The sequence below is a fragment of the Buceros rhinoceros genome, unplaced genomic scaffold (genome assembly GCF_000710305.1).
Source record: "Buceros rhinoceros silvestris isolate BGI_N320 unplaced genomic scaffold, ASM71030v1 scaffold5346, whole genome shotgun sequence".
In the NCBI taxonomy this organism is placed as follows: domain Eukaryota; kingdom Metazoa; phylum Chordata; class Aves; order Bucerotiformes; family Bucerotidae; genus Buceros; species Buceros rhinoceros.
This window is the reverse complement of record NW_010416783.1, coordinates 8209-25938: the sequence shown is the minus strand read 5'-3', so window position 1 is coordinate 25938 and position 17730 is coordinate 8209. Positions and strand designations below refer to the sequence as shown.

General features: G+C 39.4%; 1 protein-coding gene across 1 annotated transcript in view; it reads left to right on the top strand.

Moving 5' to 3' along the window:
- Positions 1-411: 411 nt before the first annotated feature.
- The window catches only part of LOC104495011 (ADAMTS-like protein 1), a gene marked incomplete at its 5' end in the record, with an annotated part of 20173 nt that continues 2854 nt past the window's right edge, over positions 412-17730 (top strand). Inside the window, 5 exons of the mRNA XM_010137924.1 lie at positions 412-523; positions 1128-1266; positions 11229-11279; positions 15372-15576; positions 16734-16881. Of these exons, the coding sequence (XP_010136226.1) occupies positions 412-523; positions 1128-1266; positions 11229-11279; positions 15372-15576; positions 16734-16881 (655 nt within the window). The remainder of the gene's footprint in view (positions 524-1127; positions 1267-11228; positions 11280-15371; positions 15577-16733; positions 16882-17730) is intronic.

Genomic DNA, 17730 nt, shown 5'->3' with positions numbered 1-17730 from the left:
AAGCGGTGTTTCAAAACCGGGCAACTTATTCAAAACAAGGGAAAAGAAAAGGGCGGCATTGCTGAAACTTTTTAAGCTGTCTGAAAAAAAAGATTGCGCCTGGGAGCAGGAGTACTGACTTGGAGAAGGATCCATCCTTTCTGGTTGTGATTTGGCAGTTTTCTCTCCTGTGCTAACAACATGCCACTGATGCAGAGATGCCCAAACAATGCTGATACATTTTGTCCTAGGACAAATAATGAACTAGGAGAGGCTTCTAGTAGTAACGCTGTTCTTTCCTTGTCAGCTGTTCATGCAAAGGCTTAGAGATAAGGGCAAGGAATGCCCTGCAGAGATTTTGACGTCCCCATTACTCTATTAACTTCCCAATATTTATGTCAGGTTCACTCTTTGTCATTACATCTTTTTCAGATCCGCTATGCTGGTGTTGCCGACAGTTCAGTTCAGTTCATCTTCTATCAGCCTATCATTCACCGATGGAGGGAAACTGACTTTTTCCCTTGTTCAGCATCCTGTGGAGGAGGTAATGAATTACCACTGCATCGTATAAACAACCATCTATACACAAGACCTGTCCCAGCTGTTGCACTGAGATTTGGACCTTTAAAATGGATGTAAAGTAGTTACATTTAAATGAAGGGAGGGATGTAGCAAAAGGTAGTAGCCTATACACTTTCTATGCATGTATATGGTATACCAGACTCTGTAAAGTATGTTTTGACATCCACACAACTGCATTTAATGCTACGGCTGTCAGAAGTAAGAGCTGATGTGATTTGAGCCTGCTTTTGAATTACAAGAAGTGTCCATTTGCCCTGATCCCACAAGCAGCTTTACTGTCTGAACTGAAACTGAGTGTACAAGTCTTGGTGACCACAAAAGCTTGGTTTTTGTTTTTTCTTTTTGCTCCAGGATTATGAATCTTTATTTGACCATACAGGTTATCTTCTGTTTCCTACTACATGTGATTTAAGTTCTTGTATTCAATCTGGCCTGTAAAACAGAAGCTGTTATGTTGGAAAACGCTGATATTTTCAGTTCACTTTTTACAAGAGCAGAACTTAAATGCATTTCAGAGGCAGGAAAAACACCACATCACATGTTATTTCTTCCACTGTCTTTTGCAGGCTATCAGCTGACGTCGGCTGAATGTTTTGATCTGAGAAGCAATCGGGTAGTAGCAGATCAATACTGTCACTATTACCCTGAAAATATCAAGCCAAAGCCAAAACTTCAGGAGTGTAATCTAGATCCTTGTCCTGCAAGGTAAGTAAGCCCTGATTTTCAAATTGTCTGGGATTTAAAGGGCTGAAGTAAAGTATGAAAATATTTTGCTGCTATTATTTACAGTGTCATTTAGCTTACATAATTCAACCTGTTTCTTATCCTGAGGACGTACTGTCAAGAAAAAAACTTCTCTTCATCACCTCTACATCGCACAAAGTGACTTGAAATGATTGCTTTTCCCCCACAGACTGTGTTTTGCCTCATTAAAGGTCATAAAGTGTGAGAAAACAAATTGTCTGTGATAGCATTCCATGATAACTCATGTCTCTTAAACATTAGTGAGATGGGAAAAATTTCCTCAAGGTAAAAATGTTGAGGAAAATGGTTGTCATCACAATTAGAGGCATTATTTTTATTATTTTTTTTACATTTTCTCCTTAATAAAAAACTTACTTGTGGTCACAGCAGTTTGTTAAGAATGTAAAGCAGGAATTTGTTCTAATTATCAATATCTTTTGGCCTTGAACAATAGAACCATCTCTGCTCCCCTGCCACACATTCTTCCTGAAAAGAGAAATAGTAAAATTAGTAAGATCACGGAGTCGGATTTCCCATGTATAAGAAAAGGAACAAACTGTGAAAAGGGCCAGTCCTTTGTTGCACTGATTCCCCTGAACTTCAGTGGAAGTTAGTCTGCAGTTGCTCATAAGCCACAAGCATTTATTTGTGTAATGTAAACTTCCTGGTCCTCTTGTGTAGCTTTGCTAAAAGGTGGTTAATTAAGTGCAGCCCAGCAAGCATGCATGCAAGGATGCCCTAAAACCATCTCTTTACCTGCTCCTTTCCCTCTAGACTAGTTTTGTGTGAAGTTTGATAAGTGAGTTCAAACAAGCATCACTTGAAAAGTTGCTATGGCCCTTCAGATTGCTGTATGTTGCCATAGAAAATAACATGTCCTAGCCAGGAGAAGGATGCTTTAAGAACCTGTGGGACTATGTATCTACCCGGCTGAGGATGATTGATTCCCAAACCAGGTGTACCAGCTTTGGACTACCTGGGTATTATCAGAGTAGAAGAAACCACTCCAAGTCCAAGAAGTTTTTTACTTCTTCTAGGAAGTTTTCATTAAAGGTCAATGACTTTTCATAACTGGATTTAACACTCAGGTTTCTTCATCACTGAAGTCACATTTATGCAGGAAGTATGGCAGTTTATATCCCTTTGTTCTAGTAAGCACTTTTAAAATGGTAGTTCTGTTTGTAAATAATTAAAAGCCAAAACTATTCTTATACAGTTTTAAATTCAAAGTTAAAATCTCTCAGAATTAAAAGGTGGAAATATCAAATCTCGAAATCCAACATTATCTGAGCTGTATTACACGCTCTTTAATTTATGCGCTTTATCATGTATTCCATTGGAAGTATTTAGGATGTAATATTAAGAATGCAGCTTCACTGGGGCTTTGTAAAAATTATTTCCTGTTGAGCATGTACTCAGAAGTAATATTTCCACTTAGACATTGCTTTCCCACAATGCAATGCTACAAGACCTTTTTTTTCTCCTTTTACAATATTCTGTGAAGTTCAGTATCTGGCTTCTCTTGTCCTAATACTTTCCACGCAAAAATATATGCTTAATTTCTCAGGTTACCTTGCTATAATAAAGTTACTATAATTTTCCCTCAGTAATTTTCTCAGAACAAAAACTGTTCTTTGAATTATCCTTTGAATTGTTTGAGACAAATGTCAGTAAAGTAGAGGCCAGGTTTGATCAAGTAAGAGACATGAAGATTAACACCTTAAAAAAAAGGTTGCTGAAAGGTGTGGATTGATACGGAACCTCTCTTTTAGGTTCATTTCTCACAATACCAATGATAAAGTAATTTTATGTAGCTGCTTTTTTTTTTTTTGCTTAAAGCCTAAGCTGCTATTTTTTAAAATAGAATTCTGAGTCAGATATGTAATTTGCCTCTAGAATTTGTACTATGGATATTTTCCATATTTTCCATATAAATGACGTATTCTCAAATGGTAAAACAAATGACTGTCTGGTGCATAGGAGAAAAGAGAGAAAAACCATAACATCTGGGCAGATGTCATGAAGCAATTTTTGGTTTATATAAGACATAACGCAGAGAAGCTATTGATACAAAGAGCCTGAGAGGGGGGAAGTCATTCAGAAGTACAGTTATGCTATATCAGGGTACAGGCAGTAACAGAGAGGAACTGGATTTTTTGAAATATCCTCATGGAATGTCAAATTACAAATTATTATCTTCAAGAGTGCCTTAGTAAAGAATTCAACAATCCATATGGAAAACCAAGGGAAATCTGTGGTAAATTCTGGAATCCCAATGATTTCTTATGGTCAGGAAGAGGATAGGTGAAGCAGAACTATGGGGTCAGGAGTGTGAGCAAGGAAAACATCTTAGCCCTGCAGTGCCTTTGCTATTTGGGAGCTGCTCTGCTCTGTTGGTATAAAACAATGATGTTAATATTTCCTGGCAGCCCTAGTTCCAGTGAAGCATAGCTGAATGGTGCTTGCTGACTGTTCCTATGGTATGTCAGTGAATGCCACAGAAAATTATAGTGGTGATGAATAAAGAAACTGAGATGGCTTACTCTGAGAGCTCACGTTAAAATTTTCAGCAAAGGGCAGGCTGAAAGAAAAGTTTAAAGTAACACCAGGAGTGTTGTGTGGGCCTGCAACTAGTTGCCTCTTTAGACTTAGTGCATAGAAACTCTTTACTTTATTGTGCTTATTATGGCAATAATTAGCAGCATTGCTGGCATCATGAGTAGCAAAAAAAAAATTAGACTGAAAAAACACAGAAAATGAATCAGCTTTTTTTCCTGCAAACCCAGTTTCTCACATACTGAGAGGAGAAGCAGTGTGTGAAAGGTTATTTACCAAACATATATCATTTATACATATTCCTCTTCCCAGTTAATTAAAGGTGGTCCATCCACCTAAGATCAGTAATTAGTGTTTTGTGGGACAGATGACAGGTCACGACATAGAGTCCCTTTTTGTTCCCACATACTATGAATGCTCTATCCAGCCTCTCTCACTGACCTTCTTTGGATATAACTCCAGCCTGAGAAAGACAAAAAGAAAACATTTGTTTGTTTTCAGACCATTAAGACTTTTCAGCAGTCCATACTTCACAGGCAAGTATAAGTGTAATGTCTCCTGACGTAAATAGCACTCGTTTCAATCTAGGCCATTCTTTTTCTATGTGGCAAAGTCCTCCATTAAGATTTCACATATTTAATTAATTGCAAATCTTTGAGCTATCTAAAATTTCAGAGTGGAAGATATAAGGAAGGTTTCTTAGCTGTCATCAGTATTGTCCTGTCTGGTGCCCTTGAATCAAAAGTGAAGGAATTTTTTTCTGCTTTGAGGGAAATTCTGTTTAGACTTGACTTAAATGGGTGTGTTAAACACTTAAAACAACTCTGAGATGCTATAAGATGAAGACACCTATCCCCTTTAACATCTTCATCAATGATCTGGATGAGGAGATCTAGTACACCCTCGTTAAGTTCGCAGATGACACCAAGTTCAGTGGGTGTATCAATCTGCTTGAAGGTCAGGAGGCTCTGCAGAGTGATCTGGACAGGTTGGATCAATGAACCAAGGCCAATAGTATGAAGCTCAATAAGGCCAAGTCCCAGGTCCTGCACTTGGGTCACAACAACCCCCTGGAACACTCCAGGCTTGGGGAGGAGTGGCTGGAAAGCTGCATAGTAGAAAAGGACCCCGGGGGTGTTGGTCAACAGCCAGCTGAATATGAGCCAGTGGTGTGCCCAAACAGCTAAGAAGGCCAACAGCATCCTGGCTTGCATTAGAAACAGTGTGGCCAGCAGAGCAGGGCAGTGATTGTTCCCCTGTACTCAGCACTGGTGAGACCGCACCTTGAGTACCGAGTCCAGTTTTGGGCCCCTCACTTCAGGAGGTGAATGCTTGAGAGTGTTCAGAGAAGGGCAACAAAGCTGGTGAAGGGTCTGGAGAGCAGGTCTGATAAAGAGTAGCTGAGGGAACTGGAGTTGTTCAGCCTGGAGAAAAGGAGGCTGAGGGGTGATCTTATTACTTTCTACAACTACCTGAAAGGAAGTTGTAGAGAGGTGGGGGTTGGTCTCTTCTCCCATGTGACAAGTGACAGGATGAGAGGAAACGGCCTTAATTTGCACCAGGGGAGATCTAGATTAGGTATCAGGAAGAACTTCTTTACAGAGAGGGTTGTGAAGCATTGGAACAAGCTGCTCAGGAAGGTGGTGGAGTCCCCATCCCTGGTAGTGTTTAAGAGAGTGTAGATGTGGTGCTGAGGGACATGGTTTAGGGACCCTGGCAGTGCACGGTGCACAGATGGACCAATGATCTTAAAGGTCCCTTCCAACCAGATGATTCAGTGATTCCATGACACCATTTCCTTCATAATTCAAAGGCATCCCTCCAAGAAGCTATTTTTAAAAATATGAGAGATGCTTTTACCCTATATATCATTCACCTACTCACCAAGATAATATCTGGATCAACATCAGTGCTGCTTCCAGATTTCATCTTCAGCTTTTAAGTGGCATTCCCAGCTGAAGTGTTCTGTATTTTTACCACTCTCCCCTGTTTTTCACCTATCTCTGCTACATGTTAAAGTGGCATTTTCAAGTCACAAAAGCTCTACTCATTCTTTTGCCAGGTGAATTCAACTGTGTATAAAAATTTTAAAAGGCATTGTGAGCAAAGATTCTAATTTAATGCAACAACTGTCTCAAAAAATTTCACGTTAACAAGCCTGTGACATGCGGGCTTCTTTTTATCACTTTGCCAATAACGTCAGACTGAATAGCACAGCAAAAATCCTGGAATCTGCCTAGAGCATTACCTGTAAGTCTGCCACCACAAATAATATTAGTACCTGTGGAAAGTTTGGAGAAAAATATCTAGATCAAGCAAGACTTTCAACACTCAGAGACCTGAAGGAATTCTCAGATATCCACAGTTTATGGAGTCCTCCAGCAAAATCACAAACTTCTCTTTCTACACATCAAAGTTTTTCTTTTGGCATTCTTGCTTAACTATCCATACTGCCTAATGGCAGAGGCAGGCATCAGCAAAAAAGAAACTTAAATTTAAATAAAAATAGATTTAGTTGTTATTTTTTAGGTACTATAACAAGAGCAACGAACTACGAGTAAGAGCACACAAAAGACTGCTAGGATATTCTGGTCATTTAGAGTAACCCCAGGCAGTGAGAAGTAAAGAGGTCTCCAATGTATTCGGTGGTGTCTAAGTTTATACGATCTCTTGGGCAACAGAGCAAGACATTTGCATGATAACTTTTATGTACTTCCTTCAAAAGGAAAGGAGGTACATACGCATGATTAAAAGGGCAACAGAAATTATCCTCTTAGTCAGCAAAGGAGGCCTCGTCACTGCATTACTAAATAGCAGCTGAAGCAGGAAATTGCCAAATACGTACTTTTTTTGCTTGTTATCAGCTTGCTTAACAGTATTACATTAGACCGCAATTGTAAGCCAAGTATCACAAGAGTGGTTTGCCCTCCATTTTACATTCTTTCTGGAAGATGAACAAAACTGCAGTGCCAGTATGTTTCTGAAAAGACGGGCTGCTCTTTCTGATTTACACAGCAGCAGCCATAGATCTGCAGTGATGAGAGGTGTCTGAAACACAATGACTCATTTATTGTTATTGCCCTCGACTGGGACATACGATAGATTTAAACTTTGCTTTGAATACTGTTTCACATAAAAGATCCCATAGTTACCACGGATAATGGGCTTTTTGAGAAAACCCCAGCTTTTTGCATGGATGTGGGCATTGGTCATGACAAAGCCCTTTGCAGATCTCTGCCTCTAGCAAGTGCTCATTTTTGGATTTCTATTCTTACTTAAGTTCTTAATCTGTTACAAAGGAGTTGAGAAAGTCTTTCTGCCTTGCAGTGCTCTCTGAAACTCAGTTGCCTCTGATTGCTGGGTGCGATCTCAATTTCCACAACCAATCATATGCAAATGAATGCTCCTACACACAACAAAAGATAACCATTCCAGGGAAAGGTGAGACATGGAGGTTTCAACCATCAAAGCAGAAGAGACAACAGACATTTTCCACCAGCATGGTTGAAGTTGCATGTGCTGGAAAAGTGAGAAAGTGTGGAAAGCTGGAAAAGCAGAAAGTACACTGCCTGCAAATGAGAGAGCACAGTGAACAAGCATTGGTCATTCCAACTGTGTGTTTACAGGAGGTGATTTTTGAACAGTTCAAAATTTACAAGGGAATTACCAAGGCTGATGGAGAAACAAGCCAAAGTGATGCATTATGCTTGAAAAAGTGAGAGGAGAAGTTTAGGAGGCTAAAAAAAATTCAGAGCAGCAGGAAAGGAACCACTCAGTAAGTTTTCAGGAAGGCTGAACTGGAAGTAGTATTATATTCAGGTAGAAATTACAGTACTTATGCCTCCAGATACAGGAGTTGTAGATGGAGAAGGAGCTGATATCAGTGGCAAAGTTCTTGTAGTCATAATATGGGTCTCCTGAGCAGGATAAAGATAAGCTGCACCTGCAGCACTGCAGGTAAGAAATTTTCAGGAAAACAGCAGAAGTGAAGACTTGTGAGCTGGAGGTATGTGAGTGTCCTGCAGAGGCTGGGCACTGGCACAGCAGACAGCTCTACCTACCTCTAGCCTTGGCACATCATCCCCATGCGGGGTCACACCACCCTGAAGCTTCTCAGGGGTAGATGCCTTTGTGACTCTGCTGAATCTTCTCCCAGCTCTAGCCCTCTTGCCCATGCTCAGGTCAGCAGGGACCAATCTGAGAGGTGTGAGCATGTAGAAGAGGGAGGGCTGGCACCTCATTGGAGAGAGAGTCTTCAGGGACCTGCAGGAGAAAGGCACTGATGTCTGTCATTTGTGCTAAGGGGAAAGCTTAAGGAGGGAAAAGATCTACTGGAAAAGACAATGCCAAACATGATTTTTATGAAATGTGGCTGTGGTCACCTGCCCCAGGAGAGAGAGAACCAAAGGTCTGCAGAGATGGCAGAGTGAGGTGTGGCATACCCACTCTTGGCATATGCAGCTCCTGCTCCAGCTGGACATGTTCTTAGGAAAAGCAACTGTGCTTAAGCTGCCAGCACTCAAGAGAAAAATAAACCCTTCTGCGGAGCATGAGATTCCAGACACGTGAGACACAACAGCTCATCAAAATAATTTGCTTTGTGCTCCTGCTCATGCCAAAGCAGGTTTGCTCTAGGTGTTGTGTAAATGAGTCCTCTTAGGTACTCTCACATCAGCCAGAAATCACAGTGTAGTGCACAAATTATTATTAGTTTATTTATTCATTTAGCATGCCATTCCCTTTGCATTGTCTGAGTAATGTACAGGGAACAAACCCCACAAACTAGGTGTATTCCTTCTATTTATAGGAGTATGATAGACTGATAGGTTCATGAAATTTGAAACACTTTGTCCAGTCAAACTGTACAGGATTCACCAAAGTAATCTCTAAAATGTTTTTTTAATTGTTCACTTAGGCTTTTCACACACGAAAAACCCACACAAGACTAGCTAGAAAAGATGCAGTTGCCAAGCTGATGTCATTGTCTATTATTGTGGACTTTTTCCTCACTGTGACCATGGTAACTTACCTTGCTGGGGATTGTTGACTTGCAGTAATAGAATGAAAGCATTTGGCAGCCCCTCACATATGCACAAGGACAGTGGTCAGTAATTCTGTAAAGCTCTATACCATTTACAGAAATGCAATTTATGTATGCAAATTCCTAAAGGGTCAAACCTTTCCAATGACAGAATTAAAATAATGCTTTGTAAATGTTATTTAATATTCAGAACAATGTTTGGATGTAGTATGGTTATTTTCATTGGAATGACGTAGCATATTATGCATTCTAATGCATGTAGACCTGGATTATTCATACAGATCATGTTTATTAGGTTGAAAACATTTCTCACTGCAATGAGTGAGAAATGTTTTGAAATCTGTTCCTTTCTTAGGCAGTAGATGTTTTTATAGTAGAATTACTTCATATCTGAACTTGGTATATTAATCTTTTTTTCAACCGCTTCTCAGCAAGCTGATGAACCTGAAAGTGCAAAAGGCTTCAGAGTGGAACTTCAGCAGCAGTTGTAGAAGAGTCATGAAAACAGCAGAGATTCCCAAAAGCATGAACAAAAAAACTCAGAAAAAGTCCCCTTCCATCTTCTTAAAGACTAGTACACAATTTCTCAAGCTTCTCCTGGAATTTACCCATCAAGCAAAGTCTGAAAAGACTTGTTCATTTGCCGTACTCTAAATGACTCATTTGTCTTTTCCAAAGTTCCCCAGGGCCAGAGCTGCCTCTCCTAGAGTTTTAGATTTTTGTGGACACAGGCAGCCCCCTGATGATGCAAATACGCACACTCACGCAAAAGGCTTCTGTGACTGAAGAGGCTACTAATCTTAGATAAAGCTGTCTAGTCTTAGATAAAGCTGTCTAGTTCCTATCATGCGCTCCCACTACTCCAGCTCCTTCCTGCACTTTAGCGGGAAAGTTTCGACCATCTGACCTGGCGCTGACTCCTCACTGTGAAAACACAATGGAATCAATTCTCCTATCATGGACAAGCTCTGCACATAAAAACCCTGTTGACTGAGAGGAGAATAAATCCCTTTAGCTTTAGCATGACAAGACTTCTTTGAATGCTCACAGCATTTTTCAGTGAACTGTGTTGAGGATGGAGAAAGCTTTCTCCCTTCACCCTTCTTTGCTCCTTCCCCCTTGCAGATACCTGTACTAGCATACCTAGCACCTCTCATCTATATAAAGTTCTCAAAACAGCCATTTTCCATTATTTTCAGCCATTTTCCTCTCTCCATAACTTGGGTAGGGACACACTTTTTATTTTAATTCAATTAACATTCACTCTTTGATGGTTCTGCCCACCTGCCCCACCAAGTCCTCCATTGCACAGTGGCTTTGATAAAAACAATTGATGAGGTACTCTGTAATCATCGGTTTGAAGTTAACAGATATGACTTGATAATTGGGTGACAACATGGGTAGAATTACTCTGAGTCAGAATCTATAGAGTACAGACAAAAGATGAAATTTGAGACTAGCAGTTCAGTGAGACCCTGTAGTTGCCACGAAGTCAAGTGACATAAATAGCATTATAATGATACAGGTAATTAGTAATTTTAATCTACACTGTTGCCTTCTATAACCTTTACATGTTATATTTTTTAAACATTATACCAGTAACATTACAACAAACCAAGCCAATCAGTCATGACAACAGCAAAACCTATCAACCAAAAAAACCCCAACCTGACGTCACTCTTCACTGTAGCTCCTTCTTTCTTCCAGAAAAACCCAAGGAAAGAGGCAGGTTCTGTAGCTGAATGAAATTGGACTGATTTAAGGTGGAGAGATAAGAATAGCAGATCTGAATTCTTTTATTGGGATTCCCTGAATTTCTAAACCCAGCCCCGATAAAAGAAGGTATTTTATCCTAATGGCAGAAACAACTACGTAATAGTTCAAAAAAGAGTTTGATCTAGAGCTATGGAAAGTAGACAGAAGTTCCCCTAACATCTTCAGAAAATTTGTATACAAACACCAAGAAAGAATTAAATGTAGTAAATTATATTTTTTTAAATGACCAATAGGAACCTCATCAATTTAAATAATATTTGGACAACTCATTTGGATCATTCGTGGTAATGGATTGCTTCTTAGTCAAACAGTAATATTTTAATTGGAATAAAATAGTAATTGTTTAATCTTTTAATGACTCAGAAACAGTAGGAGCATACGTTTTGTTTTAAATGTGGTAACAATGTAGGTAAAATATCTTATTTGTTTGGGGTTTGGTTTTTTATTTTTTAATATTGTGTAAAAAAAAAGTTGTATAATGTAATCATTTAGTCTTTATTTTATTATGTGTACCTTCTACTCAGAGGGTTGGCATTATTGTTCCTAACAGTGATGGATACAAGCAGATCATGCCCTATGACCTCTACCATCCCCTTCCTCGGTACGTAAAAAGTCAACCAGATGCTAGGATTAACAAATACATTTGCTTCTTTTATTCTTTTCTTTGTATTTCTGCACTGCCCTCAAACTGAGTTAACAGATGCTGCTTTTCTCTTTCTCTGCAGATTAACCTAGAATTGTTCAAGTGATAACTTGTTATAAATTCTGTTGATGCAGAACAGAAATGGTATTTTAGCTGAAGCACCAATGCAGACTTACTAAGAGTGTTAAGTTCCTTTATTTCTCTTCCCTCATCTTCACTCCACCTCCCCTTTTTTCTCTCTCTTTTCCTTTTTTCCTCCATTTAATCATCTCTGAACAGGACTATAACCTGTAGCTTTGTAACGAACCATCAAAATTTCTCTCTCCAGCAGTACTGCTTCTTGCATGCTTATAAATTTTAAGATTTTGGATTTAGACAGTATTAGTGTTGTGTTCTGATCCTGAAAACCCATGCTAATGTCTTCCCCAAGGATATTAATCCATTGGCTTTTGTAAGAAATCAGACATCAGGAGCAGGAATAGGATAAAGGCCTGATTTATATTATTAATTATCTCACAGTTAAAATGTCTTTAATGTAAGACTAAAAATTCTTATGGAAAAAAATCACCTGAGTAATTACTGTTAAAGCAGTGAGTAAGACTGATGCTGATAAAAATGTTCTGTAGCTGATGGATAATAACCTTTTGGTTTTGAAATACTGCCTAGACATGCAGTAGTGTTGTGCTGTGTTTCCTTCTTTAGTAATTTAGTGTGTCATGGTGTACGAAATCACAGAAAGAGCCCCCTAACCGACTTGTTAGTCTCATCCTGGCAACGAAATGAACTGCCTCCCTTGGTGAGACCTAACGCAAAGAGCTTTCACTCCTGTGTGCAAGTGCAGTTCATTCACCTTCAACAGAGCCTCCAGCCAAATCATGACCCTCCCTAAACTGTGAGTGAGAAGACAAGGAGGAGAGCAGCTTACTTGCCAAGCATTGTTGCTGCCATTCATGTTGACATTCATGTTGACATTCTTTATCAAAGATCTGTGTTACTTGGATTAGGCTTTTCTCTTCCTAGCTTTGTGTTTAAGATTATGTACACACAGTCATTATCTCCAAATATTCATGATAAACACTTATAAAATACATACCTGCATCTATTTCCCTTTTTTCTAGAAAACACTGTTCTCTGATCTTTATTTTTTTAAAAAAAACACATACAGAACTCCTAACCTCGAAAAATAAGCCTCTGTTTATAAGAAATATAGAAGCTAGAATACTAATACAAGGTGTAAGACTCTAGTTTTAAATAAAACGTTTCAGTTGTGTACAAAAGGCATATACATTGACAGACAGAGAACAACTTTATGTCAGAGGATGATTCATCAGTGCTTAACAGTGGAGGAACAGTATTTAAGTAAAAAACAATCTGAGCTGGCAGCTAGGAAGAGGCTTTTTTGCTGCTGAAGGAAACCAAGAATGAAAATAAAGGATCAAAATGCCCTGAGGTATTTGGCTGTCAGTAACACTGAAAGCAAAAGAAAAAAAAAATCATTCCCTGAAAATGACCAAAAGGTTGAGAGCGTTTCTCAAGCTGTTCTGGGTTATGGTCTCAACCTGTAACGGTCCCTTTACATCCACTCTCTCAGCTGCATTATTCTCCTTTAACCCCTGCCATTGATTGCTCAGGCTGCAATTGCTGTCTGGGACCTCTACACCACTTTTTCCTTTTGCTGTTTAACTGCTGCTTCCCTTCTCCCTCTCACCCACTCCCACGTGTGGGAGTGAACCCACGAACAGTGCTCAGGTCTTCCTCTCTCAACCCAAGAAGGAAGACACAGGGTTATATCTATTCTCCAAACCTCAGAGGCAGCAGAAACTGAACAGACCAATGAGGCTGGCATGAGACAGGGCCAAGTCAGGAGGATAAAAAATGTCTTTCCCCTGAAGCTGCAGAGTTTAGGCAAAAAAAAAAAAAAAACAAACAACCCCCCAAAAAAACAAAACCCAAAACCAAACCAACAAAACCAAACGACAAACCAGAAATACCCCAACCAAACCAGAGAGGCCCTGGTTGCAGTATCTGTCTGAGGCTGGAACCTGTTACCAGGGACAGAAGAGAGTGACAAACACTGCAGAATTGGAGAACAAATCTGGGAAGACATTTTTTTGAGATTCTCTTACTGCGAATCTTCAGCTCCAAATTTTACCATGAAGAGGGAGAGGTGTGGTTAAGCATTCACAGTGGTTATTTTTAATACACCACCAATTCCTTTCACAAATTCTTGGTCAACGTTGCAACCTTTGTACCTTGAAAGGAGCTGTGACACCTGCTTTAAGAGCTGTGAAACAGAGAAATTTCACCTTTCCATCTTACAGTCATACAAAACTTGGGGACCAAACTGCTAACCTAGATTTAAGCTGCTTGGTATTGCAGAGGTGGCATCTGGAAGGGTGTTGCAAAGACTCTGGGGAATTCCCTGGTGCCATTTCTTTTTATACCTGGGAAAAGCTGGCTCAGGCTGGCTGCAGCAGCTTCTGCTGTTTCAGAGTTTCAGTTTGAGGCCTCTTTATTTGATTTGTGGTAGTGAGAAACCTTAGCTGTATGCTGAGAAACGTGTTCAGCAAAGCCACATTGACCAAACATTGCTAAAATTACCCATTAATGACATACGTGGCTTATGCTGAGCACACACAGTGATGGATATGGCATGATATAAACACAATTTCACCACTTCTTAGTGAAAAGTCATAGAATTAATCAGTGGCTTTACCTTTCATAAACAGCTATTAACATAAGCCATTTCACACTGAGTTTTATGGTATTTTCAGCCAGTAGCAAAGTGTGGGTAGTGCTTGCATATACTGGAGCTGATGAGAAATAGATGGGACAATATGATGAAAAATCAGAGGGAAATATAAGCATTTTTCATATTGCTTAACAATCTTGGTGATCCTGTAATTGTTACTTATTAGAAATATTTGCTTTTTTTCAAGTGGGAGAAAAAAATCCTCACCATTCATGGTTTTCCATTCTTGCCTGAAAGAGGAATTGGGTGTGTTTTTTTCCACAAAGCCACATTTTTTTTTAAGTTAGAAAATGCAAACCTCAGACTAAAATTATTGCTTCAAACATTATTTCTAATGTCCTTGTCAAAAGAACATTTGTCTTCAGGGAAAAAGAAAAAAAAAAGATTTTGTGAAATAAATGTTTCCAGGTAGATAAAACATACACATTCTTATACCATCAGGCATGCTCAGGATCATACAGGAATAAGCACACTGGATCATGACAACAGCCCCAGATCTCTCTGTGATAATGGCTTGAATATGAGAGGAAATACCGCACTATTTTATGTGGGTAGATAACTACACATATAAAACAATACACACATTGTTGTATATGCATCACTGTAGAAAAAAGGATTATCCCCGTAAGTATGCATATTTCATTCTCAGAACATATACTTTGTTCTGCGGATTTGCCATTACATTCTCAAATGGCACCTGTAGAGAAAAGATCATTTCTCAGTTCCTCTTACTGTCTCAGTTGTAAGGAAACAAGGCCCATATGTTTTATCCATTAGAGGCCATACATTCTATCAGTATAGTCACATATTCTTTTTGGTAATTTCCTCCCACCTTTTTTTCCCTCAACTCAGTTCTTTCCCTGGAAAGGAACGCTGCGATTTCCCTGTATGTTCTTGCAAAAGGAGCATCAGTTTCAGAGCACACTGAGCTTCCACTGACTTGTCACAAAGACTCCTCAGAACACAGCAAATTGTGAAGATATGATAATACTAGAAATTAAATAAAAGGAATTAATTTAAAAGTATTTAGATCTTCTGTGATAGTAGTCCTTGGGTTAGTGGTAGAGAGGGGTCATGTATTATTAACCTGTGGCTTTAAAGACAGCAGCCATGAGGGTGCATTGCTGTTGTGGCCATTTATGAAAATGAATATATGATTGATTTTTACTGACACAAATCAGAAGAGAAAACCCTCCTGTAGACATCAGTTTATGCATTTCGGGTGGTGCATGTGGGGGTGGGGGCAGCAGGGATTCCTTTTCTTGATGCCTCTCTGTTTTGGGGTTTTCTTTCCCCAGGTGGGAAAGTACGCCCTGGACTGCCTGTTCCTCATCGTGTGGAGGAGGCATTCAAAGCCGCAGCGTCTCATGTGTGGAAGAAGACATTCAGGGTCATATCAGCCCTGTGGAAGAATGGAAATGCATGTATACTCCAAAGATGCCTGTTCTCCAGCCTTGCAATATATTTGACTGCCCAAAGTGGCTTGCTCAGGAATGGTCTCCGGTAATCACTTCGTCTTTGTTGGTTTTTTTATTTACTGGTCTAGGAATATACCTTAAATTCTAGTTCAGTGAGCTTGTAGAAGTAGGAATATTCACTGCTTTCTTTCCTTATTACCACAAACTCTGTTTTAAATTCTGCTATTTGTCTAACTGCAAATAAAATGCTCTGGAATACTGTATTAATAAGATTAATACCATTAAGGAGACTGATGGAAAAATAAATCAGATCTGTAATGTTCATTAATGACCTTCTGCTAATAATAGACTGGCAACATTAATGAAATGCATAAACCAAAACAGTAAGCATACAATGGTATATCTTTATTACAACTTTTCAGCCATCGATTGAATTTCTGAAGAAATTTCCAGAAATACATGAAGCCATAAATGACACACTTCTTTGATGCTTGTAGATGTCTATTCCTGACGCATCTCTTTTTTATGAAACTAAATGTATTTGAACAGTCTTTCTACAAAAGTAGAAAAGTATTTTGATTTCGTACATGAAGACTTAATCTTGAATGTAATTTCTCACCACCCCAGTCTCTCATTAAGTAAAGTGGGGTTTAGAAGCTAAGCTAGCTCATCCGCAGCTGAGGTGCTCTTGACTGATTGCAAAGTGAGCCTGAGGGAAGAAAGCCCAAAGAGTTTCCCATTCTGTTTGGTGTCGTGTTCCAAAATAGCTGAGTGTCACTCCTGTTGACCCATAAGCCCCACTACTTAACCAAGCAAAGCAGAGTGGCTCCAGATGAAACTGACAGGGTGTTACTGAGCATATCTGGTATGGGACAGATGGCCACAAGCCAAGTAGCCAATGCTGAGAGAGTGACATTGCAAGAGAAATCCAGAGGTAAAATGTCCAAAACAAGTAAATGTACAGAGCAAAGAGGCAAAAATTTCTGTCGATTTTATACCTTATCCATAACTCCCGAATATTATAAATAATTTATGTTCAGTGTCTGTACCATGTTTGCATGTGTCTGTACCATGTTTTGCTCTCTGATGTACACACACTTCTATTGACTATTCTCCTTTTATTTATCACTTCTGTGACATATCACATGCCCCTTTTTTTTTGTCTTTTTTTTTTTTTGTCTTTTTTTTTTTTTGTCTTTTTTTTTTTTTGTCTTTTTTTTTTTTTGTCTTTTTTTTTGCCAGTGCACTGTGACCTGTGGACAAGGACTCAGATACCGTGTGGTCCTTTGCATTGATCACAGGGGGATGCATACAGGAGGCTGCAGTCCAAAAACAAAGCCACATATAAAAGAAGAATGTGTTGTACCCACTCCTTGCTACAAACCCAAAGGTAATGGGGCAGAAGGGTTCTCAAAAATTTTTCAGGGCTCTTCCTTAACTACGTTAAGTAGTTTCAGTTTGTTGCTGGAAGTGCTGCTTCCACCTGCATAGAGTTGTGAATTTCCACCTTTAAGTCTTGCCATTCCTATTCCAGTCTTACTAGCAAGACTGCAAAATTTGGCAGGCTATTAGACTTGAAACATCTTATAGCAAGGAGTACTCGCAATTTGTATAGAAATGTTTCTTGACTTGGATCTCAAACAGAGGGTAATATTGGGGTAAATGTCCCACATTTTGTTGAGAAAAGGAGAAAATACTTCTGCAGCTGCTTGGAGGCTCTTATGGGGTGCAAATGTTAGAAAAAGTCCTGGAGACCAGATTGGATTAATGGGCAGTGGCCAGCAGACACAGTCAGATACCACAGGTACACAAGCGTGCATGTGTTTGTGCATGTATACAGCATTATTGATACAACCTCCATGTCTGCATGTTGACTAACTTACAGAAACACCTGGGCTAGAGCAATGCAAGTGAACTTCATTTCCCTAAACTCGAGACCTCACCATAAGAAGTGATCAATTCCTTTTTAAAATTAATTGCTATCCTGATACATAGTAAGAGCACTTGTTACAAAGCCCTGTGAAATAACAGTGACCCACGACCTCGTGCTGATCCAAGATGGAACAGTGAAATTTGGAATTTTAATTTCTGCACTCAGTGGTCAATGGCGGGCACACCTGCCAAGTTTCAAGATTTCAGCCACCAAAGTGACAGAGGGCCACTGGGGAACCAATAAGTATGTTTGCACTCTATTTTGCTGGCCAACATGAGCTCATGCCATCGGCATTCTACGAAGAAA